Source organism: Lampris incognitus, chromosome 13, assembly GCF_029633865.1.
Source record: "Lampris incognitus isolate fLamInc1 chromosome 13, fLamInc1.hap2, whole genome shotgun sequence".
Lineage (NCBI taxonomy): Eukaryota > Metazoa > Chordata > Actinopteri > Lampriformes > Lampridae > Lampris > Lampris incognitus.
Window position 1 is genome coordinate 39,353,573 of NC_079223.1, and position 17,466 is coordinate 39,371,038.

General features: G+C 46.7%; 3 protein-coding genes across 3 annotated transcripts in view; 1 reads left to right on the plus strand and 2 right to left on the minus strand.

Moving 5' to 3' along the window:
• The first annotated feature begins 838 nt into the window (after nt 1-838).
• neurog3 (neurogenin 3) lies at nt 839-1,513 on the plus strand. Its single transcript, XM_056291461.1, has one exon. The coding sequence runs from the start codon at nt 839-841 to the stop codon at nt 1,511-1,513; it is 675 nt and encodes a 224-aa protein (XP_056147436.1).
• A 279-nt stretch (nt 1,514-1,792) lies between these two features.
• On the minus strand, nt 1,793-9,578 carry pdlim1 (PDZ and LIM domain 1 (elfin)). Its single transcript, XM_056291803.1, has 7 exons — nt 9,245-9,578; nt 8,043-8,194; nt 7,375-7,459; nt 6,020-6,204; nt 4,800-4,942; nt 4,006-4,123; nt 1,793-2,412 (listed from the first exon to the last, which is right to left on the minus strand). Exons 1-7 carry the CDS (start codon nt 9,335-9,337, stop codon nt 2,226-2,228), a joined length of 963 nt encoding a protein of 320 aa, XP_056147778.1. The 5' UTR covers nt 9,338-9,578; the 3' UTR covers nt 1,793-2,225.
• A 4,247-nt stretch (nt 9,579-13,825) lies between these two features.
• The window catches only part of LOC130123215 (sorbin and SH3 domain-containing protein 1), a 46,662-nt gene continuing 43,021 nt past the window's right edge, over nt 13,826-17,466 (minus strand). Inside the window, exon 28 of the mRNA XM_056292350.1 lies at nt 13,826-17,402. Within this exon, the coding sequence (XP_056148325.1) occupies nt 17,335-17,402 (68 nt within the window). The 3' untranslated portion in view covers nt 13,826-17,334. The remainder of the gene's footprint in view (nt 17,403-17,466) is intronic.

The window sequence follows — 17,466 nt, forward strand, 5'->3', positions numbered from 1 at the left end:
TGTCCCAACAACGCACTCGCAGGTCACTTCTTAAATGTTTGGATGTGGTTAAAAAACGAATTTAACAATTTCAAGTCTGCATGAAAAAACAAGCTAGTTTTTGTCCCCCTCCCCGATTGTGCATATCGACCGTGCATTTGGCGCTTGCTTAATAAAAAAAAACAAAAAACAAAACTGTGCATGACATGAAACCGATAAAACCACAAGTTTGTGTGTCGGATCAACAAGTCCCGGGTGCTTTCCTGCATCTTCAGTCCTGCACCACCAACGCTTTTGTCAGTAGGTCTTTTTTTTGTTTGTTTGTTTCTTGTTCCAAGACCATGTGGGCAAAAAACAGACAAATGGGAGAGACCGTCGAACTGATAACACAAAGAAAACTACAAACAGTACGAGGCGCATACACACACAGAGAGAGAGAGAGAGAGAGAGAGAGAGAGAGAGAGAGAGAGAGAGAGAGAGAGAGAGAGAGAGAGAGAGAGAGAGAGAGAGAGACTCGCTGCCTGGAAGCTGATTGGCTGCTTGATAGGCGCTGCTGATCCGGCGTTCGCCGTGCAAAAGATGAGATAACGGGCACATAAATTGACAGAGAGGCGCGTCAGTGTTTCACTGTTCGCTGCCCTCATCCATCACAAGAGGACCAGAGGCAGCGCGCGGCCGGTTGCCTCTTCACCTGTCCCACAGGTAAGTGCTGGCACAACAAGCCCCTGCTTGCGATTTAACTTTGGATAAACGACGTTTGATGTGTTTGTGCTTCACGAAATAGTTTTATGTAAGATAATTATTGTTTGTTGTGAACTTTGAACTAATTGCCCCCCCACCCCGCCTTTTTTTGCGCAGGATGTCACCAAAATTGCAACGTGCGCCCGCTGCTCGGCGCGTAATTAAAGACGCAGCGAGGCTCGGCAGATGTTCCCCGGCCGCCCGCCAGGTGACAGAGGCAGACGGCGACACCTCGGAGGGCTCCGCGGAGCACCTCCGTCTTACACCGCCCGCCCGCGGGGGACGGAAGGTGACCTCCGCCCAAAAGCAAAAGGGAGCCAAATCCGGCGGACAGACGGAAAGGCGCAGGACGAAGGCCAACGACAGGGAGCGGCATCGGATGCACAACCTCAACTCCGCACTCGACGTCCTGAGAAGCATCCTACCGGCTTTGCCAGATGACGCGAAACTGACTAAGATCGAGACGCTGCGCTTCGCCCACAACTACATCTGGGCCCTCACCGAGACTCTGCGCATGGCCGATCAGCACGGCCACGTCCCGGGCTATCTCCAGCCGGAGGAGGCCTACCTGCCCGCGTCGGACGTGTGCCTGGGACAGATGGGTAGTCCAGCAGGTACGTTATCTGATGAGTGGGACCCGATGTCACCTGCGACCTCCTATCACAGCAGGACCTCCGCTGACGCGAGCTCGGACTCCTGCACAGCCGCGTGTCACATGAACCCTGACGTGCTCGCGGGGGAGGCGTTTAAAGTTTTCCCGTTTGCTCTTTATTTTTCATTCAGCCAGTGGTGAAGGTAAGCACAGACATGTACGGAGAGGCCTCCTGACCCGCAAACACTGACTGACAGCTGTCATCCTGCCACTGGGGAGACACAAGGCCCGCCGTTTGGTCTGATGTGGCAAAACCTTACTTGAAGGACGATACCAAAGTGACCGGCCATCGCTGTAACGCAGCCAAATCAATAACGTCGGAGGACAAGAGATGAGTAGTTTGAGCTAAAAAGTATTTATTTGGGTCTTGTTTTGTTGTTGTCATTTTGATGGATAAGAAAAGACTGCTCACTGAACAAATGGAGAACATATGCAATGGGTTTTTTTTTGGGGTGCAGACCATCATTCATTACAAGTCACGGGAGGAGATAATAAACATGTACAAAATAAAGCATTTATATTACTACATTACAGCAGCAGCAGCTTGCCCGTGCTGAATTGATACTCAAATAGAAATCTGAACTGTCGAGGACGCGGATATTTCCAAAAAAAAAAGTACAAATCAGCAAATCTGTAATCATCCTCATAGCATTCACCGCTCTCATTTGTCGGATGCCAAAGCTCATGTGCAAATCGACACGTTCAGTTGTGTAACCCTATACTTTGTTTAATGGAGCGCAGTATCAGGAAAGGCAGCGCTCCGCGGGTCTTCCTGGGAAAGCGGTAACGTCTTGGGATCGTTCCGTGGCATCCGATAGTGGCGTGCAGTCCGAGGCGGCGTCCGGCGAGCGGTCTACTTGGGGAAGACGGTGACCACGTCGTACCCCTCGGGCGGAGTCACCCGCTCCCGCGCGTGCTTCTCACAGTAAATCTGCTCCTCCACATAGAAATGTCCTTTTTGCTTGAGGTTGACGTCGCAGTCCGTGCAGGTGTAGCACTCGGGGTGACGGAACTTGTCCCGCAGCTTCACCACCATGCCCCTGTTGTGGTGACACGCAGAGTAAATCATCACTCAAACAACCCCCCCTCATAACCCCTCACCCCCATGTCAAAATTACACACTTTTTACAGATCCTTCAATGTAAACCCAGTTTATTTCCAACGATGATCACTGACAGCCTGCTCAACATGCATCACAATACGGGACATGAAATAACTATGGTCACACACACACACACACACACACACACACACACACACACACACACACACTATGGCCCCGTGTGCGGATACATTTACTCAACCGCACCCCGATTTCAAACCCGTGGCACCAAATTAAAAACGCTGATGTGAGACACAACTCATCTTTACAGGTCAGATACAGAAGATCCAAGTTCGCCCCGTAAAGAGTGCCTGATTAATGAAACGCGAGGGGGCACACAACCCAACACATCATACATGGAACTCGTCCCGTTTTGCTCGCACAGTCGATCCCGATCCCTAAGCAGCTTGCGTTCGTTCGAGAGTTACTGTGTTTTTTTCCAAGCGTGGAATTGTTCACTGTCATTTGGAGGACTGGGAATATTTCTGTGATGAGCACTAAACTAAACCAGATGAACAGGGTCTCAGTGTGGTAAAACAAGCAAACGAACCACAGAAGTGCCAACGTAGTGCTTCATGGGAAATCAAAATCAAACAAAAGATATTCCCCAACACAATGAACTTGTAGGGAAATTCAACTTAAAATTCTAAAAAATTTAACTATGAAGTAAAAGTATGTGGCAGTTATGGTGAAATAGCCAAAATCTGACTCGCACAACTCAAATCCCCCCCCCCCCCTTTTCTCTCCAATTGCATCCGGCCAATTACCACACTCTTCCAAGCCATCCCGGTCGCTGCTCCACCCCCTCTGCTTCTTTTCACCTAACAGTGAGGGGTTTCGCCAGGGGGGCGTAGCATGTGGGAGGATCACGCTATTCCCTCCAGTTCCCCCTCCCCCCCGAACAGGTGCCCCAACTGACCAGAGGAGGTGCTAGTGCAGTGACCAGGACACACACCCACATCTGGCTTCCCACCCACATACACAGCCAATTGTGTCTGTAGGGATGCCCGACCAAACTGGAGGTAACATGGGGATTCGAACCAGCGATCCCCATGTTGGTAGACAACGGAATAGACTGCGACGCTACCTGGAGGCCCCCTACAAGTTGAACTCTGACCCCCCAGCAGCGTTACAGACCCTGTAGCATAACGTAGGAGCATAACAGTTTTGTGTAGAATCCTCATTGTAGATGAGGCATTACTCATGTTGAAGCATCTCTTCAGTTCTCCTCATAACAGCCAAGTTAAGCCATAGAGAGCCTGCATCACCCGGCACACCCTCATGAGTCAACTCCACTCACACAGACCTATCCTGCGGGCCAACAGAAAAATAAACCACAAGATGGAGACAAAGTCTAAGCAATGTGCCTCCTCCTTTCCAAGCAAAGGAACCTCACCAGTAAGTCTGTTGAGGGCAGAATGGGATGTGGATCTACTATGACAACAGCAGCCATCACATCACCCCCCCACCCCACCCAAAAAAACCCAACTTTATTCGTGCAATGAAAACAACAGAGTGATGAAATACTTACACAATCCCTGATCCACATTTGTCACATACGGATAATTTCTCTGCATTTCCTACTGATGCCCCAATCTTTGTTGTGGGGGGTCTCACACTCCGGAACCCTGATGGTTTATCAGCGTCGCCTATAAAGAACACACACACACCCCTCAAAAATCTTGCAAAATATTTGTTTTTTGTTTGTTCCATGGACTACTTATGTTTTATACAGTCAGTAAACTGATATTATGGGTATATAAAATGGGTATATTGGGAGAAGGATGCTGAATATGGAGCTGCCAGGAAAGAGGAAAAGAGGAAGGCCAAAGAGGAGGTTTATGGATATGGTGATAGAGGACATGCAGGTGGCTGGTGTGACAGAGGAAGATGCAGAGGACAGGAAGACATGGAAATGGATGATCCGCTGTGGCGACCCCTAACGGGAGCAGCCGAAAGTAGTAGTAGTAGTAGCAGTACTACTAGCAGTAGTGGTAGTAGTACATAGTCAGTAAAATGATATTCCTTCATTAAGGAAGTAAGTCACAGAAAGAGAAAGACTAGCATAGCTGTTGATCAGCACTATAATTTCAAATGCACATTCAAACACGATTTTACAGTAAATGCCCTTTTTTTTTTTAAAACAAGTGGTCACCCAGGGATGCAGTGAGAAGACAACAGGTGACAACAATGAGATCGTATTCTTTAAATCAAAAATGAATGGTAGCTGTGGGAACGAAAAAAAGTCACAAAAAATTACAATCAATCTAAAAGCAACACTGCTGATTATGAAACGAGGGCGTGATCGATGAGTGAGACATGTACCTGTCTCCAGAATCTCCTGAAGGACTTTGAATGAAGCCGACTGCCGGGGAGGCTCGCCAGAATCTTGGTTCTCCTGCAGCATTTTATAGACTTCAGAGTCTGCCACGACAGGCGGTCTCTTCCCTGACTTGGATGGATCCGCTCTAGAAAACAAGAGGGCACATTTCAATCTACATCCACAGGGCTCAGAGCACACAAACATACGCCTAAAATAGTCTTTGGAAATAAATATACAAAGCTCATTGCATTCTTCCCCCCTACCCCCCCTTTTTTCCCCCTCCCCAATTGTATCTGGCCAATTACCCCACTCTTCCAAGCCATCCTGGTCGCTGCTCCACCCCCTCTGCCAACCCGGGGCGGGCTGCAGACTACCAAATACCTCCTCTGATACATGTGGTGTTGCCAGCCGCTTCTTTTCACCTGACAGTGAGGAGTTTCACCAGGGGGATGTAGCACGTGGGAGGCGCACGCTATTCCCCCCAGTCCCCCCCCCCCAAAAGGCACCCCGACCAACCAGAGGAGGCACTAGTGCAGCGACCAAGAAACATACCCACATCCGATTTCCCACCCACAGACACAGCCAATTGTGTCTGTAGGGATTGCCCGACCAAGCCGGAGGTAACACAGGGATTCGAACCGGCGATCCCCATGTTGGTAGGCAATGGAATAGACTGCTATGCTACCTGGACACATGCCCGCTCATTGCATTCCCCCCCCCCTTTCTTCTAATTGTACTTGGCCAATTAACGCACTCTTCCGAGCCGCCCCGGTTGCTGCTCCACTCCCTCTGCCCATCCAGGGAGGGCTGCAGACTACCACATGCCTCCACCGATACACGTGGAGTCGCCAGCCGCTTCTTTTCGTCTGACAGTGAGGAGTTTCACCAGGGGGACGTAGCGCGTGGGAGGATCATGCTATTCCCCCCAGTTTCCCCTCCCCTGAGCAGGCGCCCCGACCGACAGACCAACTAGAAGAGGCAATAGTGCAGCAACCAGGACATATACCCACATCCGGCTTCCCACCTGCAGACACAGCCGATTGTGTCTGTAGGGATGCCCGACCAAGCCGGTGGTAACATGGGGATTTGTACTGGTGACCCCCATGGTGGTAGGCAACGGAATAGACCGCTATGCTACCCGGACACCCCACTCATTGCATTCTTAAGCAAAATAAACAAAAAAAATAACAAAACAAAGAAAAAAGGTTCGTGCAACACGTACATGTTGCTGGGCTCGTTGGGTATAGTCAGGGTTTTGACGTCATCCACGGCCGAGTTGAAGTCCTTGATGTTGTCCGAGGAGTAGAGCCCAGCAGGATTGTTGTATTGGTTGGTCACCACCTTCGAACCAAAAGCGGTGAAGGGAAGAGCGCTCCTGTTGTGTGCAGAGCCGATGTGTTTCACCTCCTGCCAATTGTATATAACACTGCACCGTGAAGTTATTTTTGTATGGAAACCACGCATGCAACACACAAGTTAGACACAACCTAAAACATGCACAGTCACACACTTGGTGGTCAGTGGTCACAACCAGTGAAGCGTTAAGATGAATTCTTTTTTTTCCTACTTTTTTTGAAAACCTGAATTAGTCATCAAATCAACCAGAATCATTTGGCGTATGAATTTCTCAGGAGGCACGTGACCGTCCCTGTTTTGATCTAGTAGTGAACACAACGCTAAACTTAGGCATTAGATGAAACATCACATGAAATCCTGCAAGCGCGGATCTTCATCTTAAGGCCTTAAGTGTGACCGTTTTTAAGATGTGCACGAAGCCACAGTAACACAACAGTATAATGTATCATTATGGATTCTTTAGGAATTAAGGCTGTCCAACTTGTGGTGTCTGAGGACGGAGAGACTCACGCCCCTGGCATTTCTTTAAAGTCAGCACATAAATACCACCAAATCCAGCTCATGCTTCGCAGTGGTACACGGCAATGCCTCCGAATATAGCTCATGCTTCAGGCATCTGCTATTTAAAATTCAGAATAACCTAGTCTCTCTGCTAGCAAGCGGGGGCAAGGCTAGCCGAATTGACAAACTGCAACTGACGACACACCGTGGAGCATTTTCATGATGGACTTTAAAGCATGATACAATCCGCTGAACAAACACAGCGTGAGAAGGCATCCAAGTGGTCAATGACAGAGACAAGTGCTTGAGCCAGGTTGAAGGTGAGAGGCAGAATGCACTGCATGTGTGACCTGTGAAAGCTGTGGTATAGACTGGGACACGCCACACGTTTCCTACATGAATTCACACTTTGGTCTCAGTTTTCCCACTCGACAGGCAGGAAGTGAGTCTTGCGTCAGTGCTTGGCTGATAAACTACCGTCGCCTAGGATACCTCTTGTTGGGAAGTAAACAATGACTTCATCGTTGGCAGCATCAAACTAAACTTAAAAAACAACGCCAGGCCTTTGTTGGTGGAATGGGAAAGTGCAAGTTTCCAGGAAGTGTATCACTACCTGTGCAAGAGATTTTTCAAGTTAATTCTACATTACACAGCCCAGTAGGCAATTTCACAGTCTAATGTCTTTCGCCCATGTTTGATGTTGGGTGTGGAGAGACACACCTGTGGCTCCGATGCAAGATTCATCTTGTACGGGTTTGTTTTGCCTTCGTCAGATGACAGCGGTGACCACAGTTTAGCTTCTGACCTGGAAGAAAAATGGAGACGTACAAGTTTGCCAAGATGCAGAATTCATACACAATAATCTTGCGAATAACATTTAATCGAGCTGCATGTTATATAACCACCTAGTCCATGAAATATGTCACAATACAGTAATAAAGTCAGGCAATAGAGGTGTTATTGTGTTTATGATTAACTGCAGCTGAAAATGACACCCTTCTTTGAGGCCCCGGCTTTGCAGGTGCCCATTTTGGCTTGGCTTCCTTTACAGCTTACCCCCACCCCGCCCCACAACATGCCCCCGATAGACAGTATTTGCTCCATTACTAAAAAAAAAAAAAAAAAGCCCTGATCTGCCTGCTGAACTCATTTTAAACATCATCCTCGTTGCTTAAAAGCATACAGCTGCAACACGGTTACAGTGGAGCACAGCGATGCCGTACAGAATCGCAATAGAACATTCACATCTCAGATTGAGGGCTCAAGTAAAACCAAAGACCGTCTTGCCAAAAGACCAAACCACATCCTTTCCTGAACAGCTGTCTCGTGACTGGGTTTTCAGGCCTGAGGCTACGCAGATCAGACAGGCCCACGTCATTCCATCCTACCTGTCTATGGAGAGGGCCATCTCATCTATGCACCCCTTGATCTTGTTCTGGGCTTGCAGGTGAGTCATGTTCTCCGAGGGTTCTCCGTCAATAGCCAAGATCATATCTCCAATACATAGGTTGGCCTGTGCGGCTTTGCTTCCAGGGGTGACCTAGAAAACACACACACACACACACACACACACACACACACACACACACACACACACACACACACACACACACACACACACACACACACACGATGCTTTGTACAGACTTGTTTTACTGTTAACGTATGACCTTCAAGGAGCTTTGACACAGTTTTTGCTTATTCACACTGATCTATTTTATTTACTGTCAACATGGGAGACGGGGCCAGCGGAATGTACACAACCTGAAACGTGGGGAGGTGTATTTAAGTCAGGGGTATGGCCCGAGCGAGACCTGCCACAGGACACACGTTTAGAGAAAAGCCCCATGAGCTCTGAGGATCTGGCATGGCAGTGGAATTCCTGATCACTTTTCCATGGGCGGAGTGGAACGACCCCCGCAAAACAACATTCATTTAGGAACGGGAATAGAAGGCAAAGTGGCAGGGGAAACAAAGTGCAAAACTGGTTTCAGTGTCACCTTCTAAGTCTAAGTCAAACTTGTTGAAATAGTGTCACACTTGTTGAACTGCGGACGTGTAACAAAGTTCCCAGCTAAGAAATGATCGATCGGTCAAGTTTATCTATATAGCGGCCTACATTTTGTACACCGAGAAGATGTGCTGTGCTTTATGCGACGTGAAAGTGCACAGTTAACGACAAATGAGTAAAGTGAGGGTTTTGTGTCTTCTAGTGTGAAGAGGCTCTGTGTGACTGGAAAGTCATACACTTGCACAAACCATGTTACTGCAGTCATGTCAACGCAATAAAAACGCAAATTTAGGCAAAACTGGGTTGACCACCATACAAGCGCTTCTCGGTGACTGCGCCACACCAACGCTTAAAACGTTTCCCCCATCAAACAACACAACTAGGTTATTATAGTCATAATGCACGTCTCGTCTCTCCCCCTCTGTTTCCTGCCAGATAGGAGTCCGCTCATCTCCGCTCAGAAGCGACGCGTCCTCTTTCTTCTCGGTGGAAGTTGCACTTCTGCTTCTGAGGTGAAAGTTTCTACGCGGGACAACAAACGGATGGTCTTCACAAGAACGAACAAACCGAGCCACTCACCCTGGAAATAGTCAAAGGTTGCTCAAAGTCTTTTCCCCCGACGAGTCGGAACCCCCACGGTCCGGGACCCTGCAAGACTACGCGGAGAGGCATCTTGGCGTTGCGGCGGAGAGGGAAGGACGCGCGTGCGGCGGTTGCTGAGGTACTCGCTCAGTGTCCCAGGTCACTTCCTCCAGGACGTGACATGTGCGCCTGATCGATTGTCGAAAAAAATCCGCCCGAGGAAGCTTTGCGGTGGCGAAACAGCGAGGCTGGGCGGACCCTGAGCTATTGAAACTTGCACACTGATAAGAATGAGACAGAGAGAGAGAGGGAGAGCGCGAGAGAGAGAGAGAGAGGGAGAGCGCGAGAGAGAGACAACTACAGAGAGCGAGAGCGAGAGAGTGTGTTTGTTTTAGGGATGTGGGCCTGCCGTCGCATGACGTCACGCAGAATACGTGCGAGTTTACCATTTAAGGTAGAGCCAAATCCCAGGATGTGGAATGTGCCGCTCCCAAAAACTGAATTCCTGCCAACAGATCTCTGGTTAAAAGTCCTGGAAAAAAAACCTCCTCTAGACAGGCTGACTGAACCCTGAAGCTGAAAGACTGAAACACGGCTTTTTTTTCTGGTTTCAGTCTTGTACACTCACAGGAGGACCTTAAAGTTGCAACGTTACAGGATTTGCGACCAAACATTTTTTCCTCCCGATACCCCACATAGCTATTGTTTTTCATTCAAAACTAATCTAATCATTTCCAGACAGCGAATTCTTCTGTCGCTGGTCGTTGTAATGCTCACCATCGGTCAGGACTCTCCTGTGGGGACAATAGTCTGGTGACAAAAAAAGTAGTTTATCCAAGTGGGCTATTAGTATACTTATTTTAAACTAAAAAAAAATCAGTGAGTATGCTTTCAGTGTACTTTTTTAGTACTTATCAGAGATATACTAAACAAAATTATACTTAACTATACTTTGCGTATACTGACGATTATACAACTAGTACATTGATATACTTGGGAAATATACTTGACTTTACTTAATAAAATTAACTTCAAGTATACTTTTTTTTTTGGTAAGGTCTGATACAGTCTTGTTATAATTTGTGGCTAAACAAGCAGATAGGGCAGACCAAGCTTGTAGAAGACCTTCACCATCAGGTAATACCGCATACTGGGCCTGTCCCATTATCCACACTGGGCTGGGTCACTTTGGGCCCTTGTGCACGTTCATGCGTTTAGTGCATTGCGCTTGATGTGCACGTTACCTGCTCTTAAATTAAGTGTATGACCCATAATGCACCGTATTGGTGAGGTTATGACAAGTGCCCAAAGCGTGGATCAAGTGTGGCTAATGGGACCGGCCCACCGTGTTGTTGTATTTTTGTGATACTGTGTGGGGAAAGTGCTGACACAACATGGCTTGCTGCTCTGTTGCGTTGTGAATGGAGCTGGGATTTGGAGGTTTCAAAACATCAACGTACACGTAATTACCATCATCACCAAGCAAGTTGTTTTCACAATGTAATTAGTCTGAAGCAAGCCGGCTCACTGAAAGTGCAGCTGGACGTCAACCTGAGACAGATGCTGCATTCCTTTACAATCTGCGGAGCAGTTATTGCCTTCTGAATGCTTCTCAACATAACATGGAATTTGTCAAGTATGTAAAGTATGTAAAGTGGAGAAGTGAAAGCACAATACCAATTCTTGAGTCACCAGCGCTTTATTCCCACAAGTTCAGAAGAAACAGTGGTAAAAGCAGGCTGTTACTCAGTAACTTTTGAATGAATTTAATTCCCTGGAATGGGTCATTGGTGAGGCCAGTACTTAGCCACCATTCATAGCCATTAAGTGGCGCCCTCTTGTTGGCCTTTTACCCAGAAATGTTCCCTTGATACCTCGCTGGACAGTCTGAATTTGAGACAGCAGTCAACAGACCACAGCTGGCAGTATTTTTTTTCTTTATACTTTGAGTTATTCTTATTTACCTGAGTTTAAAATCAGGTTTCATACCGTAAATTTAAAATTACTTGAAGTTATCACCCAGCTGAGATGGCCAGCTCTACCTTTGGCACATATTTTCACTGACCTATTCTACATATTTAGTTATTCAATGGATCAGTTTGCTTTTGGACAATTTAAGGGAAATTCAGCATGTTTTCTGAAAGCCCTCATCACTAGACCCTTAAACATCTTCAATATTGCCCAAATGAATGTTCATCATTTTTTTGAGCGGTTTTACAACAAAAGCCCTTAAAGTGTTTTTCTAAGTTAATTACGATCCAAGATTTTTTTCACATCTTAATAATCTGTCCATGGAGTCTTTGCTAGTGTTACGATGTCTCCCAGTCAGTCATTTTACTATGCCTCCTAATTTAGTCTCCCAATTTAGTTCAGTCAGCTATTTTCAGCTGTCATTGTCTTCCATAGTTTGAGTCAGTTAGCCTATTATCTCTATGACAATGGTCTGTTGTCTTCCCTGTTTTATTTTGAAGTTCACCTGTCTTGTCGTTCCTGCCCCTGGAATTGTCGTCAGTCAAGCCCATGTATCCCACTCCTGTTCCCCATTCTCTCATTAGCTCCCTAACTCATATACTCCCCTGGTTCCCCTGCCAGATTGTCTTGCGTCTTCAGCCAAGCGATCCATTAACTCTCGTTCAATCAGTCTACCCGTGTTTGAAGTCTCTTTCATGTTTCCTGCACCCGTCGGCCGTCCTTGCTGACATACTAGCCAGATCCCGAGCCGTCAGTAGGGCCTGGTCCCAAGTTGTTGGTTGTCCTTGCTGATGCACAGTCTGATCCTGAGCTGTCGGCCGCACCTGCTGACGCCCTGCCAGATCTTGGTTGGCTTCATTGATGCCCTGCCCGATCTCCAGCAGTAGGTCGTCTTTGCTGACGACCAGCCAGACCCTCAGCAGCCGGCCGCACCTGCTGACACCCTTCCAGAATCCGCAGCATCTCCAATGGCCCAGCTTCCTCTGTCTCCAGTGGCCCAGTTGCCTGTGTCTCCTGCAGTCCAGCTCCCTGTGTCTCCAGTGGCCCAGTTCCTTGTGTCTCCTGCAGTCCAGCTCCCTATGTCTCCAGAGGCCCAGTTGCCTGTGTCTCCTGTGGCTCCACCCCCAGAGTCTGCAGCATCTCCAGTGGCCTGTGTCTCCTGCGGCTCCACCTCCAGTGTCTGCAGCATCCCGAGTGGCTCAACTTCCTGTGTCTCCTGTGGCTTCCCCTCCAGTCTGCAGCACCCCCAGTGGCCCTGCTTCCTGTCTCCTGTGGCTCCACCTCCAGGATCTTCAGCGGCCCCTCTTTCTATGGCTCCAACCCCCAGCTTCCTGTTTGCTCAGTCCCAGGGCCTCTGACCAGATTCCCATGTGCTCTGGCTGGCCACCTAGGCGCCGCCTCCCTGGTTTCCCATCATCTGGTCAACTTCCGAGCGGTCCTGCCAACGTCATCCTCTAGAACAGCCCTGCACGTCTAGTCATACTCCTGCCCGTCCACCAGAGCTGCTCCGCCCCTCAGTCATGCATCCGGTTGCCCTCCAGACTGGTTGCATGAATCAATCCAACTCTCAGGCCATCCGTCTGAGATCCCCAGCCTCATTCATCATCTCCCAGGCCACTTGCCCTGCTTGGCTTGTTGGAACGTCTGGAATCCATTCCTTGGGGGGTCCTGTTACGATGTCTCCCAGTCAGTCATTTTACTGTCTCCTAGTTTAATTCAGTTATTTTCAGCATTCAGTCTTCCATGGTTTGTCAGTCAGCCTATTATCTCTATCATTGTCTGGCTTTCCTGTTTTATTTTGAAGTTCACCAGTCTTGTTGCCTCAGTTCTGGCTCCTGTTTTTTCCTCAGTCAACCCCATGTATCCCACACCTGTTCCCCATTCTCTCATTAGCTCCCCAGCTCATATGCTCCCCTGGTTCCCCTGCCAGCTTGCCTGGTGTCTTCAGCCAAGCTATCCAGTGTTTCCCTTTCTAGAAAATAAAGCCACTTTACTTTATTTTGTCATTGTATTCTTAAACGAATTTGTTCTCTGCATTTAACCCATCCTATTGTATAGGACCAGTGGGCAGCTGCAGCACTTGGGGACCAACACCTGTTCTTCTCTCCATTGGCTTGCTCACGGGCACAGGCAGGAGTATTAACCCTAACACGCATGTCTTTTTGATGGTGGGAGGAAACCGGAGCACCCGGAGGAAACCCACGCAGACACGGGGAGAACATGCAAACACCACACAGAGAGGACCTGGGACGGCCTGGGGTTCAAACCCAGGACCTTCTTGCTGGGGCATCAGTGCTAACCACTGGGCCACCATGCTGCCCTACCGCTGTTCTACCATCTACCCTTGTTTGAAGTTTCCTGGACCTTGTTTCTCTTGCCTGCCCCTCGTCGGATCTGTTCAGACTGAAAACCCCAGTAAGTAGAACTTGAGCTTTGAGCTTGTTTATCTGGTCGCCCATCGGACGGATTTCCTGTGTACTGACCTCTGCCTGGCCTTGACCATTAAACTGCATGTTACCGTAACCTCCCTGTGTGTGTCGTGTGTGTTGGTTCTTACCCGTTTCCCTTGGAAACGTAAAGCTAGAAATCAAGACAGTGCATACATAGTATTTTATATGGTTTATTGAATATTGCATAATACCGAAATCACAGCAGTGTATAGTATCATCTTTATTTTAATATTGTCATTGTAACAGCACTGCAAATTTAAGCAAACTAACAAAACCTGTTGCAGGTTGTTTTTCGCCAAACTAAGGCATCCATTCTTATCATAATTAATCATTAATTTGAAGCATCATGTTGCACTTTAGGTACTTGCACAGTAACTGACAAGTTTTTTTTTAGTTAATATTCTCCCGTCACATAGAATAGGACAATGGGAAAACAATGAGAATATTAATTATGTAATGGATACATTTCAGTGACGATCAAAACAGGGGAACGGTTAATGAAAATGAGGCACAATTCTGCATCCAACATAAGGCATTATAGTTCTCACAAATGGCAGCGTAATGTTCCTATGCATCAAACACCTGTGCTCAACAACGCTTCATCCTGTGCTTCGCCAAACTCTTTCATATAAACTGGTACAACTGACAGAATGCTTACTTTGACTTCCCATCACTTGCAACCTATTTTTATTTTACATATTTACAATCCTTATTGTGTCATGCTGCTTGATAGCTCGCATGTTCATACAAGAGGAAAGATCTGATCTTTTTTTTTTTTTACATATTCTGTGTACATTGCCCCCACATTCATATATTCGTACATTCATACATCCCACGATGTTTTATGGAGCACATTCTATCAATATTCCACCGTGTAGTGACTTAAACTCGGGTTATTATCTAAACACAATAAGTGATTGTTTCTGTTTTTTTTTTGTCGATGGCAATCAATCATCCAGTCTATTTGAAATGGGCCACATCTATCTGCACATCCCTGTTTGTTAGGAAAAAGACGGTACGGCGAGCAAGCGTTAGAATTGGGAATGGCTTACAACTTATTCTAGAGTCCCAGCTGATCAACGCTTTCATGAGCGACTCGATCGGCACATCAGCCCTCAGGAGCAGGTTTAAAATCACGCTCCTCGGGTTCAATGAAACACCTCATCACGTCGGAGGTATCACAGGGAGACACGTGTGAAGCAGTGAATTGTATTTTTTTTTAATAATATTGAACAAACGTTCTCTCGTTGAGTCACGGCAAAACTGGTAGTACTGATCTCCATAGACTGAAATATCCACTCGGTTTCCATAGCAAATGAGATCGAGGATAAAAACCCTGTGCTAGTGAAGTGAAATATGTGAACACAACCCCATCAAGTGGTCGCCACATACAGCTTCAACTCAACCAGCCCAACGTTCGTCATCACTGCAAAACTGCAGCCAGCACATTCAGAGAAACACACGATGACTATACCCGCCGTGTGTCGGACACATTAACTGAAGGCATACAGGTAATCTGTCTGTATAACGTATTTTAAACATCCATCCATTCATCCATTATCCAAGCCGCTTATCCCAACTGGGGTCGCGGCATGCTGGAGCCTACACTGGATCAATAACGTATAGACTGGGACTATGACGTATCCGGACTCTTGAGACATCTCTACTATTTGTAGATTTTCTGTTGATAATCGATGATTTGTCTTGCTAATTTACCACACCGCTAACCATCAACACAAAATCCCAGTAGAATCAGCTCATTTTTCTCTTAAAGTATACTTAACGGACACCCCGGTCCCTTTCAGTATTGTGTCTTACGTGGCGAACCCCCATACATTTTGTAGTCCAAGCGCCAAAATGTGTCCACATACACTGTTTGAAAGGACTAATGAGTCCGTTGCACTGGATGATGATGATGATGATGATGATGAGGAGTGATAAAAACACAAAGGGAAAGAAAGCTTCACAACAATGGGCACCATCTTTCGCTCTACTGCTTCAGAGGATCTACTGACATGTGGCGTCTGTGGGTGCTTGAGACGGGGGATCTATGTGTGCTCTCAGGAAGACGGGTCCGACGCTTTAATCACCAGAATTACAAGCCGTCCCCCTCGAGAGAGAGCCGCTCTGTTTCACGGACCGGAGAATTGGCTTTCTGATGACTCTTGCACTTCTTAAAGATAAAAAATATTGAGGCATTGGTTGTATCGTTTCATGCTTTAAATCCGTTTGTTGATCTGTGATTTTCTTTCACATGCTGTACTGATGCTTGACCTAAATACCCTATAGGGTCATTCCAATAACTGTAAGAAAAGGTTTTATGGATTACATATGAAAATATGTGGCTGTATTTGGAGAGCCTCTGAACAAGCTTCAGTGTTGGCTGGAATATAAAGTGTGGACAGCAAGGACATATATTTAAAAACTTAGCATGCCCTTAAAAATCTGGATGGCTGCATTATAAGATAGCCCGCTGGCTCTCCTTTACTGGATCGAATTCATTTTTTTTGTGTCATAATTGATCAAGCTGCGGTAATATCAGAAAAAAAAAATCCTTCAAAGATGACAAAACAGGAAGTTAAGTGCTACCGTGCCTGTCCTGTGGTTATGCTACAGCCAGGCTAGCTTATTCATCTGTTGAACTACCAACTGCCTTACAGGCATCACCTATGGTCAAATAATTTAAATGAAAAAGTATGACATATAAGATGACACGTCAAAAGAGATGCTTCACCTCAGTGAATCCGCCATGCATACACACACACACACACACGCCCTTACACGTGTGTAAAGGGCAAGACTGTAACTTTTCTTATTCTTATTTAAGAAAAATAAAAGTTGACATTATAATCAAACATTTCAACTATTCTGTCATGTGCACGTAAATACACCAGTGACAGAAAACGAAGGCAATACTGAACTGGCATTGGAAGCTTCCGGACTACAGTGAGTGTGTGTGTACTGTGGGTTTTTTTTTCTCAAAAGAAGGCGATAACTATTTAGTAACTGTAAATGTAGAAAATCTTATAACATTCGCTTCATACTTGATTTCACACGACAGAACAAAACGTCACGGAGGCTGTTGGGTTCACTGAAGAAGAAGTCTTCTTCATGGGGTTTTACATATATCGTTCCTGTCCTTGAATGTGTCAGAAAAAAAAGAGCCGATAATGAAACAACAGCACCTCTAGTGCTGAACAAGCCGCTTCAATCTCACATCAAAAAATAATTAATTTTTTACTCCAAATCTAGATAGCGTGTTCCACGCTTCACTCTATACACTGCTTTGCTGCTGGCCTCCGGAGTGAGGTGCTATGTAAACACTTGTTCGTTGTAAATTACACTGACAAAACGAGGTTACTATGTACAATAATGGCGACTGACAGTTTGAGGGGAACTTTATTTTGAAATCCCCACACTGGGAAATTTGGATGGGTTCTGCCGAGCAGTGTTTAAAGTGTGGTCAAGGTATTTATATAGCGTACTGAGGTCTAGCTAGGCTGGGGGGGTCGACAGCTGTCTTGTCTTCACCTCGTGCAACCGAACACACCTCCACACTGATGTGTTCACCCGGCCAAGTGACTCGTCTAACCAACAGTTATGCACAATAGCAATTACTTCTGAGACCGCACAGGCAACCAAGTATTACAACCAGATTAGGAAGCTTTACAGTTTCACCTCCTTCACATAATTCCCTGGGAAAGTCCCGAACTGTTTTGTCCTCTTTGAGGTACCTGTGGGCCAACAAGAAACAGAAACATGTCAGGTTGTGGATGAGGAACAATTACATAAAAGCAT